The sequence below is a fragment of the Dermacentor albipictus genome, chromosome 4, assembly GCF_038994185.2.
Source record: "Dermacentor albipictus isolate Rhodes 1998 colony chromosome 4, USDA_Dalb.pri_finalv2, whole genome shotgun sequence".
Classification (NCBI taxonomy): Eukaryota; Metazoa; Arthropoda; class Arachnida; order Ixodida; family Ixodidae; genus Dermacentor; species Dermacentor albipictus.
This window is the reverse complement of record NC_091824.1, coordinates 106475074-106499677: the sequence shown is the minus strand read 5'-3', so window position 1 is coordinate 106499677 and position 24604 is coordinate 106475074. Positions and strand designations below refer to the sequence as shown.

The 24604-nt window shown below is 46.6% G+C and overlaps 2 protein-coding genes across 12 annotated transcripts in view; one reads left to right on the top strand and one right to left on the bottom strand.

Moving 5' to 3' along the window:
• Nucleotides 1-24604, top strand: part of LOC135920938 (uncharacterized) — an 842780-nt gene that overhangs the window by 152126 nt on the left and 666050 nt on the right. For 7 of the 9 annotated variants that reach the window (XR_011514012.1, XR_011514013.1, XR_011514010.1 and 4 more), the window contains exon 1: nucleotides 1852-2230. Coding sequence is in view for 2 of the 9 variants with exons in the window: in XM_070537366.1 (XP_070393467.1) it covers nucleotides 2073-2230 (158 nt within the window). In the remaining 7 variants the exon portion in view is untranslated. Of the gene's footprint in view, nucleotides 1-1851; nucleotides 2231-24604 lie in introns of those variants that run through there. The other 2 variants (XR_011514014.1, XR_010570360.2) reach the window with 1 other exon arrangement.
• The window catches only part of rsh (radish), a 171101-nt gene continuing 148720 nt past the window's right edge, over nucleotides 2224-24604 (bottom strand). The window contains exons 11-17 of one of the 3 annotated variants that reach the window (XM_065455202.2): nucleotides 17081-17135; nucleotides 15478-15598; nucleotides 14592-14766; nucleotides 5544-5653; nucleotides 4677-5109; nucleotides 4113-4208; nucleotides 2224-2415 (exon numbers count right to left, since the gene is read on the bottom strand). In XM_065455202.2, the coding sequence (XP_065311274.1) occupies nucleotides 2384-2415; nucleotides 4113-4208; nucleotides 4677-5109; nucleotides 5544-5653; nucleotides 14592-14766; nucleotides 15478-15598; nucleotides 17081-17135 (1022 nt within the window). In that variant the 3' untranslated portion in view covers nucleotides 2224-2383. The remainder of the gene's footprint in view (nucleotides 2416-4112; nucleotides 4209-4676; nucleotides 5110-5543; nucleotides 5654-14591; nucleotides 14767-15477; nucleotides 15599-17080; nucleotides 17136-24604) is intronic. The other 2 variants (XM_065455199.2, XM_065455200.2) reach the window with 2 other exon arrangements.

Below are 24604 nucleotides of genomic sequence, written 5' to 3'. Positions count from 1 at the left end.
AGTCCCTAAGTAAAACAAGGACTACGCTTTGCTTCTGTTCAGTCTTCAGGAAAACGACAGATAGGCCCTTTTCCATGGTTATCAGAGTGACTGAGACGGCCTTTTAATTTTTTAATGAAGGGTGATATATACAAGTAGCACAGATTTCTTATTCTGTTCAACAGTACAAAAAGGCTTTTACTGCGTTTAATTCTCAGCATTCTACACCAGTAACCAACGGGTCTCATGTGTTCAAAAAATATTCTTCTGCAATATTACATCAGCTTTAACGAAGCCAGTGGTCTCGGCTCACTAGTGGACACACCATTTGATCTCACTGACGCGTTCTGGCCTTCACTAAGATGAAAGCGGGCAAAGTAAGTGGTGTAATATAATATGGATCTTTTTTTTGTTGTTGCTCACATGGTATTTGGTCCGTGAAATGCCCGCGGAGCACTTAGGATAGGTTACTTTTTTTTCTTTTATACCTGCGACCTTATGTTTACACCGACTCTCCCTGCCTGAATGTATTCTTAAGGTAAGTTCAGAAGTATACTAGCATCTTGAACTTGGAATGGGGATATTATAAAATAATCTAAATTGCTCTTCCACATGTGCTGACATTCTCGTCGGCGTTAAAACCTTAGCTGCACGAAACCTGCACATCAACGCGAGCCATGCAAATATCGTACGTCAGTGTACCATTCGGGAACTCTTATTTCTGTCTCTTGAGAGCGAACTTCGGTATCCGCTACGCTATGTGTGCCTAACAACACTTTTGCATACGTTACTCAGGCATGCACGTCTATACACTTATGAACAGCTTGTATTACACACTCAGTGTATTCTGAACAATATTGTGCTGACGTCAAACGGTCTATATACATGACGTTTTTACATGTCACAACCAAGAAACCTGTCACCAGAAAGCGAGCGCGGAGACTCCTTCTGAACTTGTTATGGTTCTCACTCCTGTCTGTACTGCTGATAATACTATAAAGCATACGCAGGTCTGCCTCCGCTCTTAAATGCCGGAATGCGGCTTTCGAACAAAATAAGAAGCCCAAAGAAACCGCAGAGACGTCAGCTTCTATGGCGTAACTGCCGAGAAAGTACATTTAGAGCACCGGTGCAGGCTTCAATGCTTAGCGTAGACTACAGAGCGGATGTCGTAATACAGTACTAAAACGCAAGAAGCGCATAAAGATAGACTTCATCTGGAGCAGGCGCGTCGAAGCAACGAAAAAATACCATTTAGAAAGGCTACCACCCTTAAAATTTAAACGTGTCTGTCCCGAACTATGTTTAACAGGAAATGCATTTGGTTTGTTTAAGGCGAATTTGGGACGCCAAACTGAGGCAAACAGGTGAATTAAAAGCTGAAGCCTGCGTCAGCCACTTGGTGCTTTTGTGGCACTTTATGGTCCACAGATGTGACAAAATAAGTTTGGACACGTCAGATACATAACGCGTACTCTAAGTTGAAGAATTGGTGAGCGATACTAGACCTGTCACCTGTATATTTAAATACTGCTGAGTCAACTTTATGTACTTGATGTAGCAAGTTCGAATGGGCAGAAACATAACATTGCCTATCTCCTGACAGGCGAAATAGATATAAAGATATCTTTATTTACTCCTGAAGGAAAGATGCCAGCTGCTATTCCTCTAACATTATCGGGGTCTTACCAATGTAGGTCGGGCCTGTACTTCGATAGCAGTTTATCCACATGCCTTGACAAACGAAATTAGGTTCTAGTGCACACAAATATATTTTTTCGGGGTTACTTTGGTGACCACATTGCTTCTTACTATTGTGCACTCCTACCCTTCTACCTTTCAAGAAACGTTAGCTTGATTTATCGCCCATGGCACATATCGTTTATTAACAAAAATAGGCAAAGTTATGCCCTTTGTTTTCTGTATCGTGAGTGGTTTAAATCGAAGGAGAACTCATCTTTCATGGATATCGACAATAGATGAAAAGGGTACATAGACGACAGTGGTTTCCGTCTTACCATCAGAGAGCAAAAAAATAACAAAGAGAAGGAACATTTTCTAATTTTGTCATCCTTATAAGGGCAACAAGAGGCATGAATTGTTTCGGACTTTTCGTTTCTCGCGCAGACAATTTCGCCGGTCGGAAACTCCGACACCAAATCAGAATCCGGCACTTCACGACGAACATTGCACGCGCGTCGTCTCCGAAGCGGTCGAGTGCCTGCAGTCTCCGCAGGGTTGTGTGCCATCGGTGAGTGGTTTGCGGCGGCGTTATCTCCGGTACCCGGTGAGCTTCTGGCTGAGCAGGTACCGGTCTCGGCGGCCGTCGACAGCCTCTATGTATGACCGGCGTACGCGAAACATGCCGGTGTCGGCCTGGTAGAGCAGGGTGTCTAGAATCTCCTCATGGCTGATTGTCTTTGTTGGGAGGACCACCTAACGAAAAAAAAAAAGAAAAACGTCGAGGAAAGAAAAGCGTTGGAAAACGATGAAGGCGAACTCGAAGATGCATGTTCAAAGTACTCCCCCTGCATTCGCAGTGGGAGTACTTTGAACATGCATCTTCGCGTTCGAACAAGCGCAAGTTCCGTCTGCTAGGCTCTTTCAACCAGCATGACAGAGCCCCTGGCACGATTAACTGGGTGCGAGCTTTAGGCTTATCGGAGATAACGGCTTCCACTGAACTTGGTGCGCATGCGCTACTATTGCTGATCTCGTCACTTCGAGCGGTTAGAAGGCACTGACCCGTCGGCCAGTCGCCGCTCGCGCATTAGCGTTAAGGAATCGGTCGACTGTACATGTGATCATTTATTATTCTTGATGAATGCATTGCTTTGTAAAAATTACTGTTACTTTGCCTTTTTTCACTCCACGATTGTGGAATACCTTGAGGGTATGGCAGATAAATGAGAGAGAATGTTGCAATAGTGCACTTATTCCATCTGATTGCTGCGGTCCTTCATCGACTGGTACCCGCTCTCTAAGGTGTCCTAGCTAACGCTAGCTAAGCTGTGCAAATAATTTTTTTTTTTAGAAAATACGGTGCAAGATACATTTTTAAAACCTACGGGGTTCTGTCGTCAGGTCTCTGACGACGGTACACCATAAGTATTAAATGTGTATCTTGCAACTTCTTTTCAAAAGCATTTTTAGACAGCTTGACTGACGTTTACTGGGACGCACAGTATATATTGGCGCAGCTCCAGAGGTCAGCATGCTCGTACTGACCACTTCAAAACTACACTCTGGAGAAGATGGAAACACAGCGATAAACGTTGATTGATCACATATTGCTCGCGCTTGGGCTTCAATTTCTGGCGACGCTACCAAAACAGTCAAGTTCCAAGGATACATTAACTAAACAAGAATGAAAACTTGGTGAGTTGAGCACGTTCCCGATGCAGCAGCGCAAAAAAGAATGGAATATTAACTAAAACAAGACGAACAACACACACCTATGACACAAGATGGTACATTTATGTGCAATTTTACACAGTGCACACCACACTCACACAGCTTTAGAGACACAACTGCCTTAGCTCTGCGCATCTATCGAACTGTGTAGTGTGTAAGCATTCTGTAAACTCTCGCACAAACAAACAAGCAAACGAACAAGCAAGCAAACAAACAAACAAACACACAAACACATATATTCTTACTTTTTGACTTTGTTGCTGGCCTTGCCAGAACTGATAATATGTAATATATATGAATATATGAAATATGATTATGAAGCTTTTTAAGCGCGTAGTTTTTCCTGTGCCTGAAATTTAGGTTTGCTGCAGAGTTTAATCTGACTATTCGTACACACCAAGGCTCATGAATGAACTGGCCATTTTACGCGCTATCGGCGTAGGGCTCCACAAATGGATTAAATTCGCCTTCTATTCAAATATTTCTTTGGTTCAAAGCTCAAGCAACTAAGGGTGAAAATCATCACAGAAACACCAATGTAATATGTAGCTTCGTAAGCTTTCATGCCGCAAAATAAGTGAACATTGTGCTTCTAAAGACCTAATTATTACAGTCATGTTCTGGCAAGCTATGCCTTCCTTCCTGCTCTTGCTTGAAATCATAATTTCAAATTATTTCTTCATTAACGAAATAAACCAGTGAAAACATTTGATACTTACATTTAATACTTACTTTTATCAACTCTTGTGGTGGTATGAGGTAAAGCTTCAAGTCTCTAGTTAGTCGGTTCATGGTGCACTGAAGTTCTCTGGGGTCTGGAAAATATGAAAGGAATCAGTGTTTATTCATTTAGGTCACCCAGGTTTCGTCCAGGAACGAACAAAGTGTCCTACACGAGCGTTCTTGCGTCTCACCCTCATAGGAGTGGGGTCGACGCGGCTGGGAATCGTACCCCGCGACCTGATTTTCAGCAACAGAAAACCATAACCACTGACCCACCGCTGTGGATAGCGTTACAAATAATAATTGCCCATGAAAATTACGGGGATTGCAGCATTATTGTGGGACAAACTTACACATTAAAGGTTTCGCAGTAGAGATTTCGACGGAATGCCGTCTGGTCACGTAAAATCGTCGTTCGGAAAGAAGGTTACCGATCATAACAAAAAAACAAGTGGAAGCGTTAGTTCGTGTTAGCTATGGTGAGTGACCTTCGTTCTTAACCCTAAAGGTATGTCACACCGTCAAGAGTACCATGGCCGTTTTAATTCCGGCGTGCGCACCTGGTCGGTTGATGGTCTTCACGTGGTGCGTGGCCCAACGAAGCATGACCTCGAACTTCGTGACTTCGGGTATGTTGAGCTCGCGGCCGATGATGGTCTGGAACATGGACTCGGACAGCTCAAGGAAGTCCTGGCCCGCGAACAGCGCCGACGCGCGCGTGTCCACGAACTGCAGTATCATGTTGACCAACTCGGTCGCCGACGTGTAGCGCCAGTAGTAGTTCTCCAGCACGTTCAGCATGCCGCAGACCACCGCGAGTCTCAGGTGCTGCTTGGCGTGGTGGAAGCAGGCCTGCATCAGCTCCGGCAGGTCGTAGTGCTCGGCGGCGCAGATCAGGCCCGGAATGGACTCGCAGCTGAGCGGACACGTGCCGCAGTGCAGGTAGTCCACCAGCAGCTGGAACGTGTCGCTGTCGAACTCGATGATGTTGAACTGCGCTCATGGTGGAAGGAAAGAAAAACAACGGAAAACGAACGCGCCCGTAAGAACTCTCGTCGCGCATTTCTTTTTCTTACTGGTCCGTCACTCGGTGCGTACTTTTTAATTCGGAAGGAAAGCACTGTGTCCACACTCCGAGCAGCGTGGCCGTCACTTGACACTTTGTGCATATATGCCCTAACGTTGTTAGAAAAGCTCCCAGCGATGCGTATAGCGATGAGGGACGACGAAAAAAGAAAAGAAGAAAAGAAAACCGAGGAAAGGATTTGGCGGGACGTAATCATCGCGAAATATGTTGGTCACACTTTCGTCAGCGGAACGAAAAAAAATTCAAACGCCCACGTCGTGTTTCGACAGCGACAGAGCAAACGGAGCATAGCTCAGCCGCGTAAAAGCTGGCGGAAAGCAAACAGAGGAGGGGTTCTTACCTCGTGTTGACACAGCTTGTTCCTGTCCACCTTGTGAGCGTCCGCGCAAACGCTCAGCGTTACTGTGGCCCCCGCCATCGCAGTATTTTTCTCTTTCTCCTTCTCTTTGCCTGGAATAAGAAGAGCAGCTCTCAAAGGGACACGCCCGGTCACGCCGTCTAACACTCGCACGCTGCGTCGTCACAACCACGGTGAAAGACAGTTTACACCGTGGTCACAACGTACGCGCGGCAGTTATTTCCCCACCCGCACGTATGCACCTCGAGAACACGCGAGCCTTTCTGTGCCAGAGCAAACTGAGCGAACTCGTTACGTGACGCAGTTAGCAGTCTTTCGTAACGATATCGTTAGAAGTTAGGTATGTGTAAGCTTGTACGTGCCACAATTCAAACTCGAAAAAGCAAAGCCTAGCAATAAATTATGTACCCTTGACTCATTCTTCACGCGAGATTTGCAACGTTAAGAATTCCTAGATGCTTACATGTTTCTGATTATGTGCGATTCCACCACGTCTTGGACACATGATGTATTCTATACTTACTGTCAAGTGCGACCTATGGCATTTTTCTGAAATTTTCGCGAGACTCAGATACCGCAGCAGTATAAACGAACAAGAAGGCCTAATATTTCACTATCCTGCATTTCTGAAGATATGCACACCACCTTTGAAGGTTTTCGCAGCGACCATTTAGTTGTGGCCTCGGCTGTAGAACTGGCAAGAAGAAATAACAACTGCGTTAGCTGTCTAGAGAGCCAGCAAAACATGCATAAAGCATGAAACACTTCCTACTTCTGAAATAATCGGACAAGACTCGCGTGGTTATTGCCATTGGAGGTGCGTTTACTAAGCTCAAACTGATCCAGCAGCAGTAGTACATGCTGCAATGCGAAGTAAATTACCAGTTCCTAACCACGAAGCAAGCAGTGCCAAGGGTACGGTTTGAATGACCTACCGTATCCGTTTCTCTCTTTCTCGATACAGTGAAAGGACGATAACAGAAATTAACCATGACTCCAGTATCTCACCGCGGTCGCCGGGAGACGAAATTGTGGGCAGTGCTGGTACAGCTGTGCCGACTAGCGACTTATTTCGCAGCACGACAAGATGTTTGCTCTAAGTAAGTAGTCTATGCATACAAGTGTCCAACCTTGCCCAGATCTCCGCCATCATGTGGTCTGGAAGAAAAACATAAATTCCGCCCCCATATTCAGTTAAATAGCAATTTTGTGATTTTTTAGAAAAGCTTTAATGCGAAAGCATTATGTGCATTGAGCGAAAATCTGTCGTAATCGGCGTGACCAAAAGAAAGTGCCAAGAATGGCCGTCGGCGCGAAGAGTGAAAATAAGTCAAGAAATACTCGAATGTACCTTAAATTTCTCAGGCAAGTTCCTATAGGTAAAGTAAATAATGGCTTTGAAATTAAAATTTGGTAAATCTTGGTCTGGGTGGGAATTAAACCTGGGCGTCCGCGGTGCGGGACGAGCACGCTTCGCCGATGCAACGGGGGCTCAACGGTTCTGGTTGACCAAAGATGTCCCTAGGGCGTGCGTCATTGCACACGTCACCTCGCAGACATCTGGCTGACTGAAGGTGTGGCCTAGTGCGTGCGTCATTGGGCACGTGACGGCCTTTCACGTGCCTAATCAGCCAAAGGGGAATACGTGGCACCACGTCAAGAATGTATAACGTGAGTGCGTTCCTGGCGTTATGAGATCCACAAACGGCATAATGCTTTCGCATTTCCACACATAAGCAATCTTAAGTGTTTCTGCCGGAGTTTTTTTTTTTCGAGGACACTGTCGAATGCACCAACAAATTTTAACCCTCGTATTTAACAGAACGGGCGGGTAATCAGCGTGCTCTTTGGCGCCAAGAAGCAATTCCAGCCTAATAGTCAATTTTGTTTTGCACTTGAAAGGTACGGCTCCACGTTTCGACGTAAAGGGGCATGGAAGGGCCTTTCATGCTTCAAGTATAAAAAGTGCAGATGTGTCTGGTGACGCTACAGAACTACGCAGGCAACTACGTCGCAGTGCCCTGTGGGTCATACATGAAACGTAGGAGAGGTTGAAGTGCAGGAAAGGTGCTCCTCCGAGGTCCTCGACATCGCACCGATGTATTTATGGCGTTTCGAAGACGCTGTTATAGCAGAGAGGTTTCCTCGGCATTGACGCCGGCAGTAGAAGAGTGATTATTGCATGCACCGCACCATGTCATCTCTCATCGTGAGATCTGTCCTGCTCAAGTAGCTTCTTTTATGCTTGTGGCTTAGTAGGCATTGGCCTGCCGTAGTCATATAGGGATCGCTTGTAAGATCACCATTGAGTTGCACCGACATTGAGTTACCCCGCCATGGGGATCCAAGTCTGCCGATCAGCTGTGTATGAAATCAGCGATTCTGATCAAGTTCTTGTGTATGCCGTGGGTGACTATAGTTGGTTTCACTCTGTGAACTTCGCAGACTTGAACTTGAATTTTACTTTTGTCTTGCGTACTTTGGTATCCCGCGAAGTACAAACTATAGGCACAGCAATTTTACCTGCTCATGCTAACACTACATTGCCTTGGGTGCAAACAGACACTGCAATTCTGCTAACTTACTCTTTCCTTTGTGTGTGTGAACATGGTAGTTGACAAACCATGGACTTGTATGCAGGATCAAACTCTTCCTAAGGACCTTTGTAAGACTATGCTGAAGGAAAATCGAAAATCGCTAAATATAAATCGTAATGTTTACAAAGCTAACAGTCCTTTAAACGATGTACCTGGTAAATGTGGACTGAATACAGAAGATCTACGCGGAAGCTCCTCTGGTAGTTGTCTAATTATGCGTAAGCATTGCGTCACTTGCTCATCTAGATTCAGCCCAGTGTTATTCTCAATGTTTTGAAATTTGATCCGACCAATATAAATAGATTTAGAAAAGGCTATGAATAGTTACACAGCTTGTTACAGTAATCCATTCATTTGCCTCGTGCCTTGATAAAAATGGTCAAATCGATGCTGTATTTCTTGATTTTAGCAAAGCTTTAGATACAATTTCACATGACAAGCTAATACTGAAATTTAGTCATCTTGAGCTTCCAGAAAAAAAAATATTGATCGCATGGACAACAAGCTAACAAATCGCCGCCAGTTCGTGGCAATTAATAAGCAACAGTCTGACTGTCTTCCGGTGAACTCAGGAGTTCCTCAAGGAAGTGACCTAGGGCCATTGCTCTTATTTACATAAATGATATTACTACTGCAATTCATTCCAGTGTGCAAATTAGGTTGTTTGCGGACGACTATGTGGTTTTTAGAGAAATCGCTTCAGCAAATGATCAAATTGATTTAAATGCTTCTCTTGTTGGCATTGTTGATTGGGGCAGAATGTGGGGAATGGGGCTAAACGCTGAAAAGACAGCCTTTCTTAGCTGCACTCGTCAGAAAGCCCCACTAACCTTTAGTTACACGTTAGGTTCATTTCCTTTGCAGGAAGAAACAAAATATAAGTATTTGGGTGTCACAATTACTAACAATTTATCATGGAATTTAGACATTGATAATATTTGTTCTTCGGCCATGCCTAAATTATTTTTTTGCGACATAAGCTTAATCATTTCCCACCTAACGCAAAACAGCTTGCTTATTATTCATTAATTAGACCGAAACTTCAACATGCATGTGTTGTTTGGGACCCGTTTACTAAACAAAATAGTAAATGTCTCGAAAGGGTACAGAAGAAAGCTGCGCGATTCTTATATTCAAAATTTTCTTGATATGACTCCCCCTCGCAAATAATTCGTGATAATGGCATCGAAATCCTTGAGCAGCGAAGGGAAAGCTTAAGAATTCGATTTCATTGCATGATGTTTAATGGAGATTTATCAATTAATCCTGCATTTTATCTGTCTAGTTCAACGTCTAGGCTTACTCGACACCATCATCCGAATTCACTAACAACTTATTCTGCACGGACGAATGTATTCAGGTATTCTTCTTTTTTCCCCGAACTATAACAGACTGGAGTAACTCGTTGCCTGTTTCAATTGATTGATGCATTGTGTTACTGTTGTGTCTTACCACCCTGCTTGATTGATTGATGCATTGTATTATTGTTGTGTTTTACCACCCTGCTTGGACCTGAACTAGGTCTGCAGTATAAAATAAATAAATAAAATAAATAAGATATCGATGGTTATTCATTGTTATCAACCTTATCGGACTCGGCATGAGCCTTAGCAACCCTTATCGGTCAGTATCAACCATTATCTGTCCTTATCAACCTTATCAGAATGACGTGATTCTTATGAACTGTTATGGGTCCTCATCAACCGTCATCGCTGCTTATTAACCTTATCAGAATTGATCCCACCATTATAAGAGACTTGTCGCTGTTTAGTACGTTATCTAACCACGTCGAACCATTATCAACCGTGATGAGACCCACATAATCCCTCAACACTCCTTATCATCATTACGAACTCACTGACTGCTTACCTATGTGTGTTGCGCGACGTGAAGAGAATGAACCCTCAGAGATCGGTTGCATTTCGGTCAGTGAAGGAATGTCAATGGCAGCTGCATCTCGCGACCGTAGAAACGCATCGGGGATCTGACGTGTTTGGCATTACGTTTTCGCAAAATGGAATTTTCGTGATGTCTACAATGCGTAGACATCACGACAACCGAGCCTCCACAAAAACTGTACTCCTTTGAAATTTGTTTTCTACCACCGGTACAACGCATTCATATGGTTCAGATTTATTAACCTTCTGCAAGCATGGGTGTTTATCCCAGTGGGTAGGACACTCGCCTTCTGAGCGCGGGTCGTAGGTTTGAAACTAACGCCGCCAAAGTTCTTCATTTCGAACTTATTTTGTTTTATAGATTGATTTTTTTATAGCGATTGCTTTTACGTGACGGATGGAGGGACGGGTTTTCTCGTTGGGTAAGCATAGAAATGCTTACGCATTTGAAATTCCAAGCTATATCCTGATGAAAACTAATTGAATTGGTCCTGCACTCCAGTATGTGTCAAGACGAAGCGGTTGCGAAAACTGCATTCGTGATGAATACTGAACCGCGAATGTTACGTACATTTTTTGATTAAGCAACGCGATTTCACCAATGTTGAACAAAAGCATTTCAGTAAGCCATAGATATAGATGAGCTTTTTTTTTCAGTGGAACTGTTAGAACTTCGCTGGGTTTCTCTTGACAGCTCAGGCGAGCTGAGGGAGAGAAAGCTGAGGGGGAGTGAAAGCTCAGTGTATAGATAGCATCGCACAGCATAGTGACGCGGTGAGGGTGGGTGGAACCTAGCGGAGGAGAAGGAGCGGCGCGGCAGGGACACAGGTGGTGTGACGTCATTGCTCTCCGATAAAAACCCGCGCGCTCGCTTCGCCGGTTCTCTTTCTCGCAGTGGAAAAAAATTGCGTGGCTCTGCTATCGCAAACACCAGAGACCAGCGGTGCCGGGCGAAGCCCAGCAAAAGTTGGACAAGTGTGTGGTTTGGCACCACTTTACTGGCCTTCCTCCAGCTCCGCTGGTCTCTGGTGTTTGCGATAGCAGAGCCACGCGTAATTTTTCGATAAGGTCGTTCTTCATGACAACAAATTTATGATCACACAGAACAACATATTCAGTAAGTAGTGAACTACATCACAGCATAGGCGACATTTCTGACAAAATGCAAACCTGCTTCTTATACGCAAGTTGTGCTACACGTCATGGCCTACTCGCAATCGCAAAACTCGCACAAGTTAACAGATCATGCTTTATACGTTGACTACTTGGCCGCTATAATGCTACGTGGGTTTCTTTTTGGACTTGGGTGTCATTTTTTCCTGCCAATCAAAAAGAAATGCACCAGGAAAGGGTAATTATTTCCTGACAGAGCTTCGTGAGTGCTTGCATAACATGACTATAACGCGTGAAACAAAGCACACAACCGTAGGTAGCTCATGTTACGAGAGCAACTACATAATCGCTCTTCACACGCTGTGCTTTGAATCTCTTAGAAAGCTCTATAAATTCCAACGTATGTTTGCGAGCCTATAGTGCGATGAATTTTACTGCTCATCAAATACGTTCGCGTGTGTGATTATCAAGTTGTGGTTATGAAGGACATCCTTATCGAAAAAGCCCACATATACCATATCCAATAATCCTATATGTACACATGAGGATCCCACATAAGGGACCTGCACGTTTCCAAATATCATATAGGAGATGTCCATGTGATATACGGGAACATACAGGGTTTTATAAGATCCCTAGGTGTTCATATATTTTTTCAATGTGGTGTTCTAAATGATATATGTGAACACACGGTTTTTCTATAGACCGTTTTGTCGGCGAGGAGGAACATAGCCTCGAACCAGCGTGCCACGACACTGATCTCCTTGGATTGGTATGCTCGGATCGCCGTTTCTCCTAGCGCCAGCCACAAAACCATACCACAACCATACCACAATCATACCACAAAAATTTTAAGAGTGTGAAAGAAAGCAAAACGTGTTTCCTCGGAGCTTCGCCAGTTACTCGGATGTACACTGGTGTGGTACACCGCATGGGACGTGCAGACACCTCTGATTATTTTCCTTTGAGTGATACCTTCACAGAGTTAAAGGGTAGACACACATTAATAACACGTTGCATGCATGTTACGTATCGACAATGTTCAGACTTGACTCGCTTCCAATTTTTTTCGCGGGCAGAGTTGTGGCAGTGTCTCTAGGCCCAACGCCGTTCGATATTGCAGCTATATCGAAGCTGAAAGCTTCGTAATGACACGCTAAGAAGTTTTCCGATAGTAAAAACTTGTTGAGACCTCTCGGAAAAACGCAATAACTTGCCACTCATCGTAAGAGCAAGTTCGCCGTGCACCCTCCAGTGCAATCCTACGTATCCGCATGGCGCTGGACCATAGGCGGCACTGTGATCGCAAAATGGCACCGCCCTCAATAAAGCGGTCTATTGTAATCCTCATATGTTTACACGGGATAATTGGATGTGCGACAAATGTGTTTTTGTTGGAATAGAAAGGCTCTTTTCACGGAATCAAGACATATATGTAGCAGAGCGAGAAGAACAAAGTGTCCAAATTGTAAAATCATTACTTTTCAGCCTAATTTCACTTACACATACGAAATAAGAGACCGTAAATAAGAATTCGTGGAAGTCAAGCACGGCTCATCGGCTGGTTCAAGCTCACGACGCTACGCCATGTGTTCCTCCAACCAACCAAACAGCCGAAGGACAACCCCATTCGAACCTTTTAAGCAGATGAGACGGGTTGGTCATCGACGGTGCCATATTTTACGACGTAGCCTCACCCTCGGCAACGAACCGGCACAATACAGAAGCGCATAAGGTCGTCAGGCGACGTTTTGCGCAATCAGCTTGGTGGCAGGAAGTCTGCTCCTCCCCCTATCATGTCGCAAAAACAGCCGCGTCGTTATGAACACCTACCTTTGCTGAACGCCCACATTGAACGACGCCTCAACGTCAATGCATGATCGAACGCTGAACCACCAGCCACGCCCGGTTCTCGAAGTTGTTTATTGTCGACTCGCACCTGCTACGTCCTCCCAATGTCAATAGTTTGGGCCTGCCTGGCTCGCTAGACGTGCCTCGCAAGAACTTTGTGCACCACACGAAGCACCACTGTCAACGCTGCAAGAGTGCCTCCAATTGATTTTACCCGCGTTGTTTGCTACACCTGTGGTTTGTTGCCGCGTATTTCGTCGCTGTCTTTTTGAGGACGCACGCTGCTATATTGTATCGAAACCAACAAAAATGAATTTTGTAGAATCTGCCATAAAATAAGAGTCGACAGATTCTCATTACGTAAGAAATACCGAGTGTAAAAAAAAGTAAATCGGACAAAGTCACTATAAATTAAATCTCAGAGTCTGTGAGTATTTTAATGAGCAGCCCCTGACGTCCCCAACGGTCTTTTTGTCGGCTGTCTGCATGCAGGAGCTTTTAGAGCTTGCTCTCATTCACGGTGCGTGCGCGCGTGTACGCGAAGTTTCACACGTTTAGCGTTCAGGGGAACAGCGTTAAGTTCGTACGTATGCAAAGAAAAGAAAAGAATCGCACCATTCGTTTTCATGATCAACCAGTTTACTAGAGGACTTTTCGATTAACTGAACTTAGGCTTGTGCGCAGTGAGAACAATGTGCTTCACTATTAAAGGAAACACATGAGTGCATAGCGCGCGGGATCTCTTTTTTTTCCATCTGACAGGTGCGGAAATTCCCGGCTTTGCTTCAGCCGACCTGTGGATGGTGGCGCAGGCATCTTTTACACCCCTATGTAACGCGTTGAGATGGCTTTAGCCAGCACTCGCAATTGACTCGCACGTTGGCATGTTTAACAATATACCGTACTGTGCATTGACCCTGCTGTAACCTGATAACGTCGCTAGTTTTTCGCCCACCAACTGACTTAACCCCAAGGAATCAATCACCAGAATACTGCGTATTTGTTCCGATCGGTTCCCACATAAACGTGCACCCGTATTTGCGCTGTCTCCATGTTTCCTCATGCATCCTGAACAGCAGCTATTGCGCGAGGGATATCTAGTTTTATTCATTGATTTCATCAGTGTTGTATGTGTCCCACCAAAAATTGCTTTATAATATACTTTTTTGAGAAGAATACATTTTCTTTTGTCGTTAATGCCTAGCCTAACTTTACGTGAATCACATGTCAGAGTTGGCAGACACAAGAATTTAGTTACTGTCAAGCCTACGAGACGCTGTGTACACAATATCTAAAGTGTTCAATTTTGAAGTGTGTGGGAGAGGGCTGCTAAAAGCTATAGAGAGCGACGTTGGTGCGGAAGCTGAGGAGAACGAAGGGTGCAGTGAAATGCCTTGGGAAAGAAAGAGCTCGGAACTAAAAAGAAGAGAAGCAGCAACTTAAGGAAAGAAATGGAGAAGGGTCGCGAGGTGAGAGAGAGAGAGAGAAAGAGAGCGAGTGTCTACAGAAGAGCGCCGTGTGCGGGCATATGGAGACAGAGAATGAGAGAGTAATTGGGCCTTGGCACTTACAATTGCACTCACTCTGCCAGCGCTTGAGGCCCCCGATATCATCAGGTATTAAAGAGTCCTTACTGCTGCTGCGGGAACTCCAGCCCGTCCAGTTTCCGAGGCGGGAGAAGGCGCGAATCATCATCGGGCTGGACGGAGCGCTCTTGTTGCGCGGGCTCTCGTGGATGTCCGGCACCTGCGGCGGCCAAGCAACGGGCGTCGCTGTGACGCCGTCGGGGTGCGACGCCCGTCCTTGGGACACTGTACACGTGACCGAACATCGGGGCACGCGGAGCTGACTCGGTTCGGTACATCATTAGACGGAAGGAAATCCAGCAGTATATACAGTACGGGGAGGTATCAGAAGACGACAGGGCAGCTGGAATTATCGAGTGAGCGTAAACATTTTCATGTCCATGTAGACGAGAAACTCGTGCAGAGAAAAGGTAAAGGTAGAAGCGCTCTTCGTGAGTGGTATCGTGTAGGTCTCAAAGCCACTCTTTGTGGAGAGGTTACATGCCGTGGTATCTCCCTTCTCTTTTTCGAACTGGCGGTTTGCATGCGCATGTACGTGCGTGTGTATGTGTGTTTGTGCATGCTCAAACGGCGGGAGGCCTTATTGACTGTTCCATATTTGTTCGGTAGTGTCGTACTTTTCTTGCAATCTTTGGCATGCCGCGTCAATAGGCGGACACAATGCAGACTGAGGTTAACGCATGCGAGATGCATTGTCCGTACGAAAGGAAGTTCATCCTGTCAATGTAAGGAGAATTCCACATAGACAATCTTTTTGGGTTCCTTGGCTGTGTTCTCGCGATTGCGACAACTGTGTAGAGTGTTTGTTCAGGTGGAAAGGCGGGGAAACGTGCCTTCTGAGGAAGGGCAAGTGCGAGTGGTTTTGACTCACCTGAAGATAGTTGCTCGACTTTGGGCCAGATGGACTGACCACCTTGGAAGGGGTGTCAGCCGTTCCGGTCACGCCAAGGCCAAAGCCCGTACTGAATCCGTACAGCATCTCGAGAAACACGCTGGAAAATTTATCGGCCGCGTTGCAGAGCCACGCACCCTTTCGAGCAAAATGAAGGAGAACTAGATTGCTTTCAAAAGGCCGTAGTGGCTAAACATACATGCCCAGAAAAAGTGTTCGATGAGGCTGAATGACCAATCAATCAATCAATCAATCAATCAATCAATCAATCAATCAATCAATCAATCAATCAATCAATCAATCAATCAATCAATCAATCAATCAATCAATCAATCAATCAATCAATCAACCAATCAATCAATCAATCAATCAATCAATCAATCAATCAATCAATCAATCAATCAATCAATGGAAGCAGCGTTCTGGCCGAGAAGAACGGAAGACAGTTTAGAAGGTTACTTTTGGTACGGTTAGGACTAGTTCAAGGATAAAACGAAAAACAAGAACAGGCACACAAAGAAAAAAGAAAGCACTCCTGAGAAACTGACATAAAACTGCACGGTTCCGGTTACACCTTCTGCTTCGCGTTCGGCGACGACTGCCGCGTAAATGCCCTTATAAGTAGCTAATCGGCCAGTATTCTTACTTTTCTTATTGTATTCAGCAATGAGTGATCCGCCATCGAGAGCGCGATTGGTTAATGTTGTAGGGCTTGTTTTCACTAGATTATTCAAGAGCGAGGGCATAACAATAGCGCATTTTCATACCCATAAGCCACTACCAACTCGTCCATCAGTAACAAATGGTTCCCACGAATACATATATATATATATATATATATATATATATATATATATATATATATATATATATATATATAGATGCATATTCTTGAGCACCTATGCATCGAATAACGCCACGCCGGATATACTGCTGGAGCGCAAATGAATATATATTAAAATGGATAGGCGGGCTACATGGTATTGCTTAATTAGAAAACTTAGAGCGCAGGAAAGAAAGACACTGTGCGAAGAACAGGAACACACCCCACACGTGCTCACTCACAACTGATCTTTACTAAGTGCGTACGGGAAACACATACATATAAAAGATGGATCTATCACTCATGTCCAAACGAGGGAAAGCAAACATACATCCAAGGCACTTGTTCAACATCGATTACTTAAATCGAATTCTCTCTGACGCAGTGATAACGAAGGTTGGCTTGCGCACAGTGCGGGGTTCTTAATAATATGATAGGCTTCCCAGATTTATAGTGCGTCGGGGTGACGGAACAAAATGAGTGTGTTTTCGAAGAGGGGTTTGCGCTGGCACGATCGGCATTGTGTTGTCGAACGCGTGTGGTGTGTGTTTCTGATCTTCATCCGGTGTGTTTCTTGTGCTTTAAGTTTCATAATAAAGATATATACGGTCTCGTCAGTGTAGTGTGGGTCATGACACGTCGGCAATGGGATGATGGAGCATCTCTGACGAATAACGCTTTCGCTCATAGCGAAAATCTCTCATCTCCTGGCGTTGCAGCGCAAGTGGATTGCCGGTTGTACATTAGAGCATAGCTTACCGACTGCGGACTCCCAAGATGGCTCTGACGGCGTACACCTTCGTCTTGTCTTTACCTGCGAGGCATTGTGTGACGAGACTTGAATTAGCATTGGACAATTTGACGGCTTTCGTGGACTAGTGTAATGGGCAAGAATTACAAAAAATAGAACTGGCAAGAATTTTTTTGAGCGGTCACTCATGCAGAACTAGATGAGAACACGAAACATTTTATTTTATCGTCATCAATTACACGATTTGTTCCGCATGTGTCACGCCGCCATATCAGAAAAGGGCGAAATGTCCGCGCAGGATATTTCGCAACTACCTCTCTACGATTCGCGCGGTAAAAGAATATTGCGGTGACAGAGATTTGAGCTTTGGAAGCTTAACTGGCATGCTTCACAAAAGCGCCAATGTTTGGCTGTTACGTAAGATTCGGATCCCTTGGGTGTCTCGCGAAATCAGGATAAGGTGACGGGACTTCTACAGTGGTTCTGCTACAGCTTGTTGGAAACGCCTCATGCAGAATGCAGATAAATGTATAGGTTTTGCTGGAGGAGAAGTTGGAGAGGATAAAAGCTGCGAAAGTGCGATTGATGCACACTTGCAAAAGCGTGATATTGTCACAAAGTATTGTCATTTTGTAGAGGTAATGACAGCGTGCATAATACTATGTTACCTCAATATCATATCACCCTACCTCGCGTGAATAGTTGCTGAAATGAAATAACTAGATTTAGCTTTGGGAGTATTGTAAATTGCTCCTGAAATGCTTATAAAGAAACAATGGTGTGAGCAACTGTATTCAGATGGCGATGGTTTGGTCGATCGAAGTTTGCCAGCTTCCGCTGGCTCTGTGCCTCATCACTTTTGTAGATGGCGCGCCACTTTCTTTTCCAGCGCTGTCTCCATTCGCGCCCATTCTATAAAGGTTCCCCGAAGGCCAGTAGGTAAACAGTATTCTAGCAGCCATCGGCATGTTCCTCGGCCGTCGTTTATACATGCACGCCCCAGCGCGTCTGTCTCGTGCCTCGTGCTGCGAGCTGCGAGATCAGAAGAAAAAGGGAAGAAGAATAAAAAGAGAGCTTCTTCTGCTCCTGCTATCGGTTAGGATGGTTTGCAGGCCTGTCGCTTGCCGAATCGCTCATTGTTGTAGTGAACTTAACCACGGTCCCTATGACTTGGCGACTCGAACGTGATTGTACAGCGAGCACGACATCGTGGACGAAGTCACGAATGAAAGACCGACGACCAGCGCAGAGGACCTCGCCACGGTGCGGATTCACCTACCGTCCTTTTGGCCACAAAATCCTGCAGCCTGGTTTACTCAGCTGGATGCCGTCTTCGACATTTGGGCCATTGACTCGCAGTGCGCGAGGTTCCTCCACGCTGTCTCGGCCCTCCCTGTAGAGGTGCTCGAGGAGTTCCAACACGTTGTGGACGCACCCCACGACACAACCCACTATGATCACTCCAAACCGATGGTGCTGCAATGCCACTCCGTGTCTGGGCGCAGGGGACTCCAGTAGCTTCTCAACGAAGAGGAGCTCGACGACGTGCCGACTGTCGGAACTTCTATTTCATATGCGGCGGCTCCTCAGTGACTTTAGACTGGACGCAAACAGCCCTCTGCTGCGTGAACTGTTCCTCCAGTGCTTGCCGCAGAATCTCGTGGTCGCCTTGGCTGCCACATCAGAAGACGTATCCCTCAACAATCTTGCAGAGCTGGCCGACCCTGTCGCTGATTATTCAGCAAAAGGTACTGTAGCAACAACAACCGTTCCATTGTCGCATCTCGAAGATCGGCAGTCTCGCCTTGAGCAAATGATAAGCGAACTTGCTGAGACCATTACTGCACTACGATCATCGCCCCACCGTCATTAGCGCGACTGGGATTGCTGTTCCAGATTCCCTTCTCGGTCCAGCACCCACTCGGGCCCTCGTCTGGGCGGATATTGCTGGTAACTTGAAAGAGTCTGCAGCTAAGCTCGTTGGTATGCTTCCATGGTACAAAAAAAGCGCTAAAACCATGGACAGAAGGAATAACACAGGACCGCACTCGTCCTGTGTTCGCCTTTCTGTCCGTGTTTTGAGCGCTGTTTTTCTACCATGGATACTGCTGGTATCACAAAAAATTCGGTGCCAGTGCACGTCAGCGCCGTTCCCTTTGCAGCTGGCGCGGAAACATACCACAGAGCCACTGACTGCGGCCGGTGACTCTTTCCACACGACAACGTGCCTGTTCTACGTCACTGACAGGATGGTCGGACAACGATTTCTCGAGGACACAGGGGCAGAGGTCAGCGTCATTCTTGCTGCGCGACTAGATCTGCAGCGTGCCAAAACCGCGCCCCTTCAAGCACCCAACAACTATCCATATATATGGCCAGCGCTCTCTTACCATCGACTTGGGTCTCAAACGCACCTTCCGATGGGTGTACAAAGTTGCAGACGTACGCATGACCATATTGGGTGTGTATTTTCTGACCACCTTCGCCCTTAGTGTTGATCTCCGCGCTCGTCGCATCGTGGGCACGACGACTAGTATGTCTGTACATGGCGTCCTCACACCTATGACTTCAAGCACGAGAAAAGTACCACAGATATCAACATCTGCGTTCGCCTTAACTCTGTCCGACTTCCCAGCCATCACGAAACCTTCCAATCTTGAAGTGCCAGTACATGGCAACGTCGCGCACCATGTTGTCACCGCAGGCCCCCAAGTGTTCTGCCGACCCAGATGCCTCACTGGTTACCGCTTTGCCATCCCAAGTAGAGAGTTCAACCACGTGCTGCAACTGGGCATCATCCGTCCTTCGTCATGCACTTGGTCTCGAGCTCAATCCACGTGGTACCAAAGCGTGACTCACGGGATTCTCACCCATGCGGAGACTACCATGGGCTCAGCTCGCTCACCACCCCTGATCGCTATTCACTCGCTCACATTCATGACTTAGCGGCCAACCTAGCTGGAAAGGTAATATTCAGCAAGATTGATTTAGTGAAGACCAACTACCAATCCCTGTCGAGCCAGCGGACATCCCAAAGACTGCAGTTACGATACGATTCGGGCTTTTAACGCGAGTGCGTTAAGGGCCCTGTGTCGAAGAAAACCCGGTGTCGGCGTCCCACGTCGACCGTCTTTTCAGTAAAAATCATTCCGGACCAAATTCTGAACCACGCATACCCAAACACTTTTCTATCGCCAAAGTTGCTCGTACCTTGTCTTTCATTCTTTACAAAGTTATTCCTCGGAAGTTTGAGAAGGGCAGCCCACAAGCAAATGCAATAAAAAAAAGAGACAGTGACAGCGCATATCTTTTATGTTGGATCTCAGACTGATATATTAAAAACGCGGAACAATAACAGGAGATCGACCCCGTAAAGAGGATGCGTTTCTACCAGAAAGCCTGCCTTTATGCCTAGCATTCGCCGCCAGCGTCTCCCGGTAACATAAGCTGCAGCTGCCAGAAAGCATGAAAAGCAGAAAAGTGCCTTTGAATGCTATCACATTTCACTACTGAATGTGAAACTTAAGTGTCCTGCAATTTTTTTGAGTACGTCGGCATGCCGTTCGAGTTGAGAAACGCTACTCAGACGTTCCCGAGGTTTATCAGTGAGATCATCCGGGGGCTCTCCTTCATGTTTGCATACCTGGATGACGTTCTGGTGGCTAGTATTTCGCCCGAACAGCATAGCAACCAATGGCGCCTGCTATTTTCTCGGCTTCAGGAACGCGGCCTTCTGATCAAGCTCGCAACGTGTGCCTTTGGTGTCCACTACATGGAATTCCTCAGAAACAGCGCGACTCCCAAAGGAATCACGCCGTTGGAAAGGAAAGTTCCAGCCTTGCGTGAGTTCCTTTGCCCAACGTCACTGCGAACGCTCCGTGAGTTCCTTGTGATGCTTAGCTTCCACCGCGGTTTTCTTGCCAACATTGCCCGGATTATTATACCACTGACCGAGCTTCTCAAGACCACCAAAGCTCCGTCCACTTTACGGTCCTGGACGTCCGACGCCGAAGAGTCTTTCCCAGCTGTCAAATACGCATTGGCAGACGCCGCCCTGCTGGAGCGTTTTCTATGTATTGCGCCAATGAGTCCTATCACCAATGCATCTAGTGCGCCTGTCGGCGCCATTTTAAAACCGTTCCAGCGCAACTCTGCATGGTGCCCACTCAGGTTTTTCTTGCAGGAGCTGAATTCTGCAGAAATGCGCTACAGCACGTTCGATCACGGGCTGCTTGCGGTATACTTGGGTGTTCGGCGTTTCCAAGACCTGCTGGAAGGAGCAAACTTTCACGTTATTACGGATCACAAGTCTTTGACTTTCGCTTTTCGCGGTAATCACCATGCTTATACATCACGAGAGATCCGGCACCTCAATTTTAGCTCCGAGTTCACTGTGAGCTTACGATACATTGACGGCCCAGTCAACGCAGCTGCAGATGTGCAGATGCCTTCTCCCGTATCGACGCAATATCCTCGGCCACACAGGAGTTCGAAGAAATTGCCACGGCGCAGCGTTCAGACGCCGAGCTTCGGCACCTCCGGCCCTCTGCTACGTCATTAGCGCTGTCCGATATGCTCTTTCCGTTTCCTTCAGGCATTATCCCTTGCGACGTGTCAAGGGGTCGAACACGTCCATTCGTTCCATTCCGACTTCGCGATCAAGTATTTGACAGGCTACACGGCGCAAGTCATCCCAGAGTTCATGCCACCCAGCGTCTAATTACTTTCCGCTTTGTGTGGCCGAGTGTGAACTCTGACCTCTGAATTCACACTCTGAGTATGAACATTCGCCGCTGGGCTCGCGAATCTCTTCACTGTCAGCGCTCCAAGTCGACGCGACCCGCCAAGTCGCCAATTCACTCCTTTCGTCCACCCGACGCATGGTTCAACCGCATTCACAACGACATCGTTGTCCCGCTGCCGCCATCCCGACGTGCTCGCTACATACTCACTTGTGGAAACCGTTATACCCGCTGCCCTGGAGCATTTGCTCTCACTGACATAACGGCACCTACAGTGACTTCCGCGTATGTCAGTGGCTGGATCTCGCGCTTCGTATACCCCAGCGTTGTTACGACCAATCGCGGCCGACAGTTCGAATGTGATGTCTTCAGCGAACTCACGTGCCTGCTTGGCGTCCGCCATATCCGTACTACCGCGTATCACCCGTCGACCAATGGAATGATTGAAAGCCGTCACCGTCAACTTAAAGCTGCCTTGGTGGCCCACTACGCTCGCTCTCCTTGGGCTGAAGACCTTCCTCTCGTCTTGCTAGGCGTGCGCACCTCTTTCAAGGAAGACCTCGGCTGCACAGCTGCGAAGCTGGTCTATGGCAGAACGTTGTGGTTGCCCGGTGAATTTTTCGCACCAGCTACTGTTGCCACGTCCGATCCAGACAGTTCAGTTCAGCAGCTCCACTTCCTGTTCGCACGATTGCGTCCTTGCCCTAGTAGAGTTGCAGTCTCTATTAATTTTTTTTTCAGCAATGACATGCCTACAGCGAGCCACATTTTTGTTCTGTGCAAAGGCATCCGACCATCTCTTAAGTCTCCCTATGACGGCCCTTCCAAGGTATTCAAGCGGATAGAAAAAAAATTGTTATGATCGACCTCAACAGACGTGAAGAAGTCGGGGTGATAGACATGGTCAAACCAGCATACTAGCGACCTCGCCATCATTACCCGCTTTCCACGACATGAAAACCGCTGAAACGACGGATCTACCCGATCGCCCGGCATAAAAGGCTGTTTCTTGGGCAGCACCGCTGCTCTCCTAAAGGTGGGGTGGGGGTGACCTCTGTAGCAGCCATCGTCATCTTCCCCGGCCGTCTTTTATGCATGACGCGCTCCGGGGTGTGTATTTCGTGCTGCGAGCAGCAACATTAGAAGAAAAAGAAAAGCACAAAAAGAGAGCTTCCTACGCTCCTGCTAATCGGTTCGAATGGTTCTCAGGTCTTTCACTCGCCCACTCACTCGCTGTTCTAATTAACTTAACCTCGCTGCCTATAGGTAGTTTTCATGTGACGTCACGGACGCAGCTCTCACTGCGCTAGTACCCAAATATGGCGGCCACGATGATGTCAGTGCATTGTATTATCACACGCACATTGTTTTGCTTACTGACGGTGCCCGTTTTTCACCGGTTTATCACTGTTATCGCTTTGTCGTTCCACCCAAGATGGACCCATCGTGCTGTCATGCTGTAGCGTTTCTTGATTAGACTCATTCTCGACGTGCTTGTACTTAAAGATGGCGGCCGCGATGACGTCTGTGCAAACTATATATAGTATAATGACCACAGGTATGCGACGTGACTAGTGGTAGGAAGATAATGTCAGTTTCCGACATTGTCTCCCGCGGGAAATCACGCTACAGACGGAAACAAGAATTGGGCGCTTCATACAGGAAAAAAAAATCAGCAAACGGAGTTCGAGAAAGATGATGGACAGCGCTGCAAATACGAGTTGCATATATAGAGCGGCTGGGAACGGCTGGAAGCGGGCGTTCGGAATAACGGAGCGATCCCGCTGGCGAATGCATATAAATATGTGTAATTGAGTAGAAATGTTTAGACAAGCAAACAACAAGCTCGCCTTCTTCAACGTGCCATGGAGCACTTCCATAGACACTTGCGTGGTCAACTCCGGTTTAGAGAACGCGAAGCCCTGGGGCCCAAGTGTTTTGTCGCCATGAAGGCAGAGTCGACAAGGTTTTAAACGAAGCGAACGTGACATTTATAAATGCGGCTACTGACTATTCGGAAACGAAGACGCTGTCGGAGATTGCTGCGGCGAAAACGCCAAGCGGCTGCGAACCCACAAAAATAGTCAACTGAGCATCTTTCTAGGCTCCCACGCAAAGCACGGAGAGGGTAATTGGAGCAGTGCGAGCATCTTTGTCGGCAGCCTATTATTATCTCTGCAAGCGTTAAGCGCAGCCGATATTCTTTATATATATACCTGATAAATTTTCTTAGCAGATACGTGTTCTATAACACCTCGCAGGCGCTATGTCTAGTTTAAGTGTTATGGCGAAGAGAAAACGTGGGCGTCTGGTACAAAAACGTGTCTTTTCTCTGTCCTTTGTTCAAAACATTTGCGCTGTTAGGTGCACATCTGTTAATTAAGCGGAGCAGCCGGCGCTTTCTACAGGCACGTACATATCTTTGAACACACAATAATCTGCGGGGAAAGACCTCAGGAGTGGTGCATTTTCACGGACTCAAAACCCGCGCTGCAAATTTTGGGATGCTTCCTGCGCCACACCGCATATCAGGTTCTGGCCCTGCAGATCACCGAGCTACTTTCATACGCTCAAGAAAAACACCACCGCATAGTGTTCCAATGGATCCCGGGACACTGTGGGCTCAGCGGTAATGAGATGGCCGATGCTGCAGCAAAGCGCGCCCTCAGCAATGGCATGCGAACTGTAGTGCCATTCTCCAGACCGGACATCACATGCCTCCTGTCGGAATTAATGAGGAGTGCGACGAGAACATACTGGGCCCAGCCAGACGCTCGTCACGTCCGCCTT